The sequence below is a fragment of the Oryza glaberrima genome, chromosome 3 (assembly GCF_000147395.1).
Source record: "Oryza glaberrima chromosome 3, OglaRS2, whole genome shotgun sequence".
In the NCBI taxonomy this organism is placed as follows: Eukaryota; Viridiplantae; Streptophyta; class Magnoliopsida; order Poales; family Poaceae; genus Oryza; species Oryza glaberrima.
In genome coordinates, this window is record NC_068328.1 from 27,030,805 (window position 1) to 27,041,348 (window position 10,544).

At 42.1% G+C, this 10,544-nt stretch overlaps 2 protein-coding genes across 3 annotated transcripts; one reads left to right on the forward strand and one right to left on the reverse strand.

Moving 5' to 3' along the window:
* On the reverse strand, window positions 1-5,608 carry LOC127768519 (uncharacterized). Of its 2 annotated transcripts, none has more exons than XM_052294115.1 (13): window positions 5,324-5,608; window positions 5,109-5,207; window positions 4,900-5,001; window positions 4,400-4,543; window positions 4,162-4,256; window positions 3,935-4,064; window positions 3,761-3,865; window positions 3,446-3,552; window positions 3,304-3,355; window positions 2,866-2,955; window positions 2,695-2,779; window positions 2,541-2,605; window positions 1-258 (listed from the first exon to the last, which is right to left on the reverse strand). In XM_052294115.1, the coding sequence occupies exons 1-13, from the start codon at window positions 5,591-5,593 to the stop codon at window positions 250-252; spliced, it is 1,353 nt and encodes a 450-aa protein (XP_052150075.1). In that variant the 5' UTR covers window positions 5,594-5,608; the 3' UTR covers window positions 1-249. The 2 variants fall into 2 exon arrangements, with proteins under 2 accessions (XP_052150075.1, XP_052150074.1); XM_052294114.1 differs by lacking the exon at window positions 1-258 and adding an exon at window positions 1,692-1,906.
* Window positions 5,609-7,550: 1,942 nt separating this feature from the next.
* Window positions 7,551-9,966, forward strand: LOC127765428 (costars family protein). Its single transcript, XM_052290332.1, has 2 exons — window positions 7,551-7,735; window positions 9,552-9,966. The coding sequence occupies exons 1-2, from the start codon at window positions 7,655-7,657 to the stop codon at window positions 9,732-9,734; spliced, it is 264 nt and encodes an 87-aa protein (XP_052146292.1). The 5' UTR covers window positions 7,551-7,654; the 3' UTR covers window positions 9,735-9,966.
* The last annotated feature ends 578 nt before the right edge of the window (window positions 9,967-10,544 follow it).

The following is a 10,544-nucleotide window of genomic DNA, read 5'->3' on the forward strand; positions in this document are numbered from 1 at the left end:
ATCAATGTGTGCCATGTGGGTTGTTTAATTAGATGTTATGCTGGTCTTTTTCACAAACATGGCCACACATGATCCATAAAATATGCCAACAGTATCAAATTTTGAACATTAAATTCCACAGCTGCCTCGTGACCTTGCCGCCGCCACCATCGCCACCATCGCCGAGACCCGCCACACCCTACCGGAAGTAGCTGCAGCCACCGCCACCAAAGAAGAGAGCCATGGCCAGTAGCCACCAGCCTAGCTCCGTCATGGTCCCTAAATTTGAAAATATACTGTTCATTCACTTTTTTTCAGGAATATTCAGGATGAAAAAACTTGTGTAGAAATATGCCATCGGTGTCGCACTTCAGTTGCGCAAAAATGACGTGGGGATGACGTCGCGGACGGTATCGCGTGGCGAAAGCGTGAGACCGCACGGTCTCGTACGGCAACAGCGCGAGACCGTCTCGTGGGATGGAAGAGCGAGACCGAACGGTCTCGCAGAAGCCATCAGCGACATTGTCTAATGGAATCCATTTGATTAGTGATTAAGTACTTAATTAACAATTAACTAATAATAATTAGTGATTAATTATCATAATTAACCGCTAATTAAATCGGCAAGGCACGGTATCGCTCTTTGCTTGAGCGGTATCGCTGTTTGCTTGAGCGAGACCGTGCGGTCTCGCATTTTCATTGTGCGATACCGGTCGCGACGTTATTTTCATATCATTTTCGCACAATTGTTGTGCGAGACCGATGGTATATTTTTGCAAAAGATTTTGCATCCCGAATATTTCTAGCAAAAAGTTGAATAAACAGTATAGTTTCAAATTTAATTCGGTCCCCTCCCTCATCTCTCTTTTTCTTCCCCACAACAGCAGCCTCATTGCCACTGCCACATCTGCCATTCGAGCTCGGGAGAAGAGGGCAATAGAGGATGAGAGAAGATATGACACGTGGGCCCAACCACTTTTTAATCCTTTGCTCTTGAAATTTTGCATGGTAGTACAAGGTACTTCCCTGCTTGTGGTAGTATTTTCAAAATCTCGTAGAACTCGTACACACAGTTTTGTGGAGTGAAAATCCATGATTTCACCAAATTACAACTTCCTCCATTTCATATTGTAAGTTGCTTTGATTTTTTCCTAGTTAAACTTTTTAAAGTTTGATCAAGTTTATAGAAATATCTAACATCTATAACATCAAATTAGTTTAACTAAAACAAACATTTAATATATATTGATAATATGATTGTTTTGTGTTTAAAATGTTTATATTTTTGTCAAACTTAAAAAAATCGACCATTTCAGTTAAAGCATATGAAACGGAGGGAGTAGCTGCCATCCATTCCTTTGTCATATCCAATGCTGTCAGACGACAGCAGTGCAGGGAACGCTGGGCACAATTTCCTCGTAGCATCAGATAGAACAAGAGTGAAAAAACAACATATTTGCTCATTGGTCCGGTCGTACTCCCTCTGTGTCCTAAAAAATGATAAACCTGGATTTCCGTGTCTAACGTTTAACTGTTCGTCTTATATGAATTTTTTTTATAATTAGTATTTTCATTATTGTTAGATGATAAAACATGATAATACTTTATGTGACTTGTCTTTTTAATTTTTTTTATAATTTTTTTAAATAAGACGGACGGTTAAACGTTGGACACGGAAACCTAATATTTGTCTTTTTTTGAGACAGTGGGAGTAACTCGTAAGGGTCCCATCAAATCATATATAAATTGGTTCGCGGCCACTTATTATGTCAAACAGCGAATGTGCACTCTATAGGGCATGTAAGCATATTGGTATACTGTATTTCATAACTCGAAATTAACGAGAATAAGCAGCCTGTAGAGCATTTGCCTTTTCGGATGCGACTGAAGCATCTGCAGCTCTGCCATGCAATGAGTATGCCTTCTCCTGGTAGAGAGAAAACAACTAAATCCTATTAGAAATACAATGGAAATATGTGTACCTCACTAGTGTCTTCTGTATGATTACGGATTACCAAGCAACAACTGAATTGGCTTGACCTTTTTAAAGCCATAAACCCTGAGGGTAGTTGTATTCAGAATAGGGCCTGGGATGAATATCAGAATGGTACTAATTGGTCTGGCCGATAAAATAAGTTTGCAAGAAGTCCAAGGTTAGGCCAAGATTGCACCGAAGGTCATTCCTTAGTTCACATGTTACATTTGGCATGGAGATATCAGTTGATGTGTTGATACTAGACAGAAACACGTATTAATCTCAAATGCCTTGTAGCATTCTGCTTATATGCAAAGATGAATGCCAGCAGTCTCTACAGACGATACAAAGTTGACGCAAATATTTCTATTTTGCCTATAGCACAGCCACCAACTTATCTGAAAGTACTAGTAGATTGTTGTCAAAATGCTATGTTCAGGCAACCATCGATCTATAGCAACCAACATTACGTGTCATGACAAGATATTTTAAAGATTATTGGAGTTAATGTTTCGGATCTTTAACAAGTCAGTTAAGAAACATTAGCGAGAAGAAAATGCAAAATGGATAAATAGTAAATACTTACCAGCAAGCGCCACAAGAAGGGTGCACCCTCTCGTTTCCTAATTTGTTTCTCGAGCACCTCAATTGCTGTGTACAATCCAAATTGCATTAGCTCCTTAAGGAGCGACAAAACAGTAATTTAGTTTTCTAATGATGAAGAACAAATAGGCAAATACCTCTGGAACTCTCTCCGGTATTTATTAGCACAGTGTACCAAACTTCATTGAAGACATCCACTTGCTCATCTGATGCCCCAATCATCTACTTGTACGTATGTTGATGTTCAGTAAAAGAAAACAAATACGATAATTACTTGTCTTGAACGAAAACAGGTTTGTTAATCATACTTTACAACTGAGTGCATCGAAATCTGGACCCAAGATGTCAAAGACTTTCTTGTGCTCTCCTTTTCCATATTCATACACAGCCTCTGCTAGCTGTGCCAAGGAAAGAATTAAATAACAGCAAAAATATAGTATCTTTTATAGAATAAATATGCAATTTTATCTTTCAAAATACTCCTCAACTGTACAGTAGGCATGCATGTAAAAAGTTAAATAAATTACAAACTAATAGCTACAGGAAAGCAAACATATCTTAAAATTAGTTAGCAGGTAATAGTAATGCCACAAAAACATACAATGTAATGATATTGAGGCATCAGAAGTGAATGGTGTTCATTTTTCAGAAACACTAGACAAATGATAGTCCACACTTTTCATTGTGCATGAGTTATATATTGCTTGTGTCTTGGTACTTAATCTTGCAAACAGAATTCAGCATACCTGGATTGCCTTTTGCATCACTTGCTGTTTTTTTGTGTCCATCGAACTAACTCTGCAAGGTTAATGGGTTATTCTAGCATTATTGACTAGTATTAATAGCAGAGTCTTGTGTTCCCTGAAGAAAAGTTTTAATGTATCTGACCTTGACCTAAGTGATTCCAACAAGTTGTCTGCTCTTGTAATCTCACCCATACTTGACAGTGCCCATAATACAAGTAGATCAAGGAGCCATTCCACATGCCATATTTTCTGAACAAAGTACAAAGTTCAAATCGAAATAGTCAGAAAAATGAGTCCTGCACAGCTTTAGTTCAGACCTGTAAAATGCTCTTGGCAGTCGGCAGTATACAGCTTACTTAAATCTGAACAGTTTTTATGAATATATTTGAAATTATTGAAGCTTAAATCTGAACAGTTTTTACGAATATATTTGAAATTATTGAAGCTGAGACAGTACCTCATTCGTAAGTGCATCTAGCAATGCTGCCAATCTATCTTTGGCCAGATCAACCTGACCACGAATATGCAAACGGAGTAGCAGCCCTAGTGCATTAAGGTACACCTGATGCATGAGAAATTACTCAGTGTCTCTAAAACATTGATGTACAGGAAAAATGGCCAGCATTAATACCTCTGCTGCCTCACAATCACTTTTCTCAAGCTCTGTCATGAAGTTATGATCGTATATCTCCAGAACTTTACTTGTAGGGAATTCACCTTCCAAGTAACAAACAGCAACATGCCACCAGTTGTGGGTTAGCCTACAGAAAGAAGAAAATGATTTTATAAGAACTATTTCTGTGGTTATTAGTTATTACTAGCATCAAACGAGAGAGCATCATGTGGAAAATTGTATACATAAACGATGAGCATGCTGCCCATGATGGAGAACACGATTTCATGAACTCAGTAGCTTCTTTGAAATGGCATTCCTGCTGGAAAACATGGCACAGCTGCAAGATGGAATGGCAGATGAAGCTTGTATTAAAGAAGTTTGTCGGTAGAATATGAACGATTAGGTATAAATGCATAACACAATCTGTTATGCCGATAAACTTCTTAAAATAACAAAATTATGTCAAAACCACCCGCATACATTATGCTGTGACCAGCAGTCGTTCTTGTTTATGGCCAAGCCTTTCCGAGCAGCTTTTTCAGCGTCATCCATCCTTCCAAGTTCTAGTAATGGGAAAGCAAGCATGCCGTAAATGTAGTTCTGGTCTTGATTCTCTGGCAAAACCTGATCAAGAATGAGTACAACAAAGCTAATGAAAAGAATAGTACCTAGAACTATGGTACATTGATAAGAGGAAGTGTTTTGAAGCACATCCAGAAAATCCTGCATTCTTCTATTCCACACACACGCGCATGCACACAAAATTCCAGCACTAAAAGTGATGCTTTTTTGATCAACTGTTGTAAAATATTTTATTTTTATCCAAAGTTTTGAAGTGATGATTCAATAAAGTTGCTACCATGGGTGTTCCTTTAAATAATAACAAACAGTGTTAGATTCAACTTCGGTTTCATTAGTTATATACGATATTTCCACTTTGTAAGCATATAAACATACACGAGCCTTTGTAGTGAACTTACCTGTTCAACAAATTTGAGCGATGTATCAGGGCGTCCCATGTAGAAGCAGATGAGCTGAGCTCTCTTTAGAGACATGAGATCCCTGGGGAATTCCTTCAGCAACTGCCACATGTAAAGCACACACCACCAATCAATTCTTGCCATTAATCAATTTATCCAGCAGCACATACTCTCAATTTACAAAAAATGGAGACAAGCTACCCCCAAACCTCGAAGTGCCGCTCGATCGCCACCTGCTCGTCCCTCTCCTCCCCGATCAGCGCCGACAGCGCGCGGAACACCGCCCTCTCGTACTCCGTCGCTGCACCCTGGTGGAAGTTTAGAGCAACACGAAAGCGCAAGCTCACCGAGTAAATGGAGGATTCGAGGAGGGGGGAAAAAAATTAAGGCGGCGAGCGACAACGTGAGGGGCGACGACGCTTACGAGGTTGTCGGCGGCGGCGGCGAGGAAGGCGGCGGCCCGGGCGGGGTCCCGCGGGGCGACGTGGTGCGCGGCGAGGGAGGAGGCGAGCGCGCACCGCGGGTCGGCGGCGGCGGCGCGGAGCACGGCGTGGCCACGGCCCCGGCCGAAGCTCATGGTGTGCGCGTAGTGCTCGTCCAGCGCCGCCGCGCAGCCCCCCGACGCCGTCCGGTACTCCTGCCCCCACATGTCCCTCCGCACCTCCCCCTCCCCCTCCCTCGCCGCCGCCGCCATCTCCCCCCGCGCTCTCGCCGTCGCCGTCGCCGTCGCGTCGGCTGGGCGGTGGGTGGGAGTGGGAGAGCGGGACACGCACGGGTGCGAGTTGTGTTTAGCTGCCACGGCGACGACGTGGGCCCCACGCTGGCCTCCCGGGTTTCTAGGGTGAGGTCACTGACATATGGGGACAGGTAATGCTGGAGCCCACGTGTCAGTGACTGTTAGGCAGGCGGGGGTAGTCCGCGTGAGAAGCGTAGATGCCGCAAGCGTGGGGAGAAGAAGACGACGAGGACGAGGTGAGGTGGATTAGTTTGGAGCGACCTGATTGGGTTGGAATTGGATTAGTGTGTGTGCTAATCTTATCTTAAAACAACCTGCCGCTGGCTTTACTTTCGAATATGCTAAACAAAACCGATTTAAAAAATTTATTGGATACATACCACTACGATGTGAATATTATAGAATGAGCTAATATCAAATGATTATAGGAGTGAGGCTTCGAATTCAAGTCGGCTAGCTCATCATCATGTGGAGCTAGCTGAAACACCTCTAAACGTTTTCTCGATACATACTATTACTATTTAAAAAAATATAATTACAATTCATATATTCGTATCCATGCTATACAAATACGTACAAAATAACAACCATGCTATCGACGTCACGTTTTCTATCATATAGACCAAAATACGCTAGACGTGAGACCCGCATGTCAGTTCCATCTTCTTTCTCTATCCATCACTCTTCTTTCTTCATATCTCTCTCCACCTCGCTGAACCCAGGAGGCGAGTAGGACACGACGAGGGAGGCGAATGGAGAAGTGGTGTCCAACGCACCGGTGAAGCATTGGTACTGTTCACCTTGGTTCGAGAAGGAAGGAGGAAACTCGATGTGCCCCCACTCGAGCTCGCCGCTAAGCTGCCACCCATCCCAAGCTCCTCCCAATGGCCCCGCTTGCTCCCGGTGCCGAAGAAGACGGTTCTCGCCAGATCTAGGTTGACACCCTCCTCGTCTTCACAAGTTCCACTCGTCCTCATCGTGTCGTCGTCTTCACGACTGCCGGTGGGAGGATGAGAGACCCAAGCCCGGCGCCGGAGATTTGGCGGCTCAAGACCGTTTCCTTGGGGCTACCATCAAAATTGGCGGACAAAGCTATGTGCATGAGGCACCTAGTATCGCCTGAGTTGGCAAGCACTATTGTCATCTGCTCCACAGGAGAGAGAGAGAGAGGTTGGAGATGTGGGGGTGGCGATGGAGGTTGGCACCATTGCCGTGGCAGACCAACATGAGGGGAAGGGAGAGAGGGGAGAAGAAGAAAAAAGAATTGGGAAGAAGATGGAAAATGTGACCATAATTGGCTTTATGTATTTGGATGGTATGGATCATAGTAACAAAGTTTTTGGGTCGATGAGAGGTTGGAGATGTGGGGTGGCGATGAAGGTTGGCATCGCTGTCGTGGCTGAGCAACATGAGGGGAAGGGAGAGAGGGGAGAAGAAGGAAAAAAAAGGGGAAGAAGATGGAAAATGTGACCATAATTGGTTTTATGTATTTGGATGGTATGGATCATAGTAACAAAGTTTCTAGGTCGATGGGATCGAGGAACTGGACTGAGCAACGTGGTACGCTATTTGTGAGAGGGTTTTATAAGGTGGGACGAAAATAACCCCGTGTTTCCGTGACGGCCTGACGGGTACAACGTTCTTGGGTCGAGGAACGCTACCACTGATTCCGTTTTACGTGACTATGGTATGGACTCGAATAGAATATATTCTAAAATTACATTATTAAATTCAAAAAATTGAAACCAAATCAACCAAAATATGCACTGGCGAGATGTGAAAACGTCTCAGTGTGATGCAGCGACCAGGAAATCTAGCGCGGCAGGTTACGTCCATCTCACCCGTTCATCTTCCGATCGGACGGCCCACGCTCCACGGACGCGACGGTTGGAGCCACTTCAACTGCTCTTTCATCTCTCCCCGATTCCGTTTCTTCCTCGACCTGCTCTGCTTCTCCTCCGCACCCAAAAATATCAAAGAACTCAAAAGCGGAGAGAGGCGAAGAACAGGGGGGACGCCATGAACGTGGAGGAGGAGGTGGGGAAGCTCAAGGAGGAGATCCAGAGGCTCGGCCAGAAGCAGCCCGATGGATCCTACAAGGTAAATCACTTTTTTCTCATCTCCTCTCCTCTCCTCCGAAACGAGCACCAGATCTGGCGCCTGCAGCAAGGGCCCCGCATTTTCGGTGATCCCTCGAGTTAGAATTGCTTTCCTCTTCGCGATTCATACGCCATTGTGCAGCTTGGGTGTCATCGTGTGCGCTTTTCCAATCTCACCGACATGAGATTCCTCCAGAAATCATGGCCTGGTCTATTTGTGTCCATTGCCCAAAAAAAATGGATTTCTAGGTGACCATTATTGGTAATGCTGGTATGTGTCTCTATGGAGAATTGGCGATGCATTGTTCAGAGGAAGAGAGCTTTTATCTGCTGGTGTGTACATTGAAGATCCCTAGTTAGTGCGTAGCTGGTCATGAAACAAAATAGAGGGATCAGTGATGCTATTGATGATCTTGAATTCGTGATTGAAAATTTTGAGCTTGATTTGGTATTTTGTAATGTTCATATGCCCCCAAGCCTGTGAAATTGCATTTTATATGTTAGATATCGTTTGTTGTATATGTCCAATGTCCTAGTGACGAGAAAGATGCCCACTGTGACTGTCAGGCAGTTGAAAGAAATGGGAAACAATAAAGGACCAACAAGTAAGAACTAGAATTGTGTATATATTATTTTTTCCCAGAATTCTTGATGTATATGCTTCTTGAAAAAAAGAACACTACATGTGCATTCTATTTTTTTTCTGCCATCATTGTTCCATTACGACATATACTCATGTAAATGTATAATCATATCATACAACAAGTATGTGGTGATGCCATTATCCGTCTTTTCTTCTGATGCAGCCTACAATTTCCAATCATCATCTCATATTGTAATTTTGAATCACAAATTTTGTTTCTTAGTTGTGTGTTCTATAAGCAGTGTGATGACCAACTGGTCCTTATCATTTTGATCAGACTTTCATTTTCCTCTTTGGTGGTTACAGCTTTTACCTTGTTAATTGTCTCATTCCTTCTCTTTTTCCTCTTTATTTTCATGTTAGGTACAACCAACGAAAGCTTTGCAAGTGATAGTTTTGACCATTTTTAGGCACTTTACTCCCTTGAGTACTTCCTAATTATTCTCCCATTTTCTCCAAGCTCTTTTTCCATTGAATCGACAACTCCAGCTATCCCTGGCATTCGTCTACCTATATACGCAAGATGTGTTGCTTTGTCAATTTATCCTATGAGTTAAATATATCCTACTCCCCCCTGTTAATTGTTCTGTTCTTCATCAAAACAATTCCTGTCAATTTCACTTGAAAAAAACATTTTTTTTCTATATCTTCATGGACAGGACTTATTCCTTGATCCAGACTCATGTATGATGGTTTTTGTATTAATTTTTAATCATTATACGCTACATTACAATTAATTTTTGATACACTGTATAACACTCACTTTTGGATTCAGTCGTAAATGTTAATTGTTCAAGGCATTATGAATGTGTGAAGCAGGGTTCAATTTGAACAGATGGGTATCATAGTTCAGGGATCGCTTCTATTTTTTCTTAATCATCCAAGTTAAACAATTTATGAAATACTAGCCTGGTTTTGCATGATTCACATACTGAAATAGCATAGGGTAATGCAACAAATAACAATCAAAACTAGTAAAAGAAATGGCTGATTTTTTAGTAAGTTCCTATCCGAGTTGCTGACCATCACATGTGTAGGAGTAGGAGCAGCAGACCGCATAAACTTAACCTTGGAAACGTTTTTGGCATAGCTATCCTACGCCTTGTGAATTTCTGAATTACTGAGCTTATGCAAATCATACTGGTTCACCTTACTTAAATATTGTGATCTGCAGGTAACTTTCGGTGTTATCTTCAACGATGACCGTTGTGCAAACATATTTGAAGCACTAGTCGGCACCTTGCGGGCTGCCAAGAAGAGAAAAATTGTTAAGTATGATGGTGAGCTGCTTCTACAGGGGGTTCATGACAATGTTGAGATAACCCTGTTGCCTCCTCCAGCGGTCGCTGCTGCCTGAAGAGGGAAGCATCTGCGAGCCTCTGGTGTTAAGGCGTTGATATGCATATAATCTATTGTGTCTAGATTCTCATGAACCATTTGATATTCGAAGCGGATGCCTATCGCGTGATGTATGAACTATGGGTATGCAGTTTCTTGGACATGCTTGTATTGGAACTGAAATGATAAGTTCGCTGCTGATATATTGTGCAGTGTAGAATGAGCCATAAAATGGCCATGAATTTTTTACAGTACTGCATTCATGAAGGCCTCTAAAAAAACTGATCATTCCACCATGGTTCTTTACTCAGCTTGCTGTGCATCCACATTGGACGTTAACTATTTACATCAGCAAGCAATTACAGCACCTACTTCTACTCTGCTATTATCATCCTGTGAGACTATGACATCTATAAGGGCCTCTTCATGATTCTCACATTATTACTTCCTTTTTTTTTTTTACATATTAGGGTAAATTGCATGAAAAAAGTAAAAAGTGGAGTAAGCATGAAGAAAGTAGCTGGCGAACATGAACATCTATGAGGATCTTTATAGCACCTACCTCTTGTCACTACTCTTCTTCCTATGCATGTTGTCATATAAACCTCCAAATGCAGAACAGATGAAACAATAATATTGGCCAGAGGACACACATCACATATAAGGAAAAAAAAAGAGTACTGCATATATAATAAGTCTACATAGGTATGAGAGGTATCAGGAACAGCGTTATCAGGAACCTTCTGCACAAGTTAGCCGTGCTATGGTATTAGTTCTAGTCATGAAAAATCTTCTCTCTTTATATAACAAATAACTAAACCTGAATTTT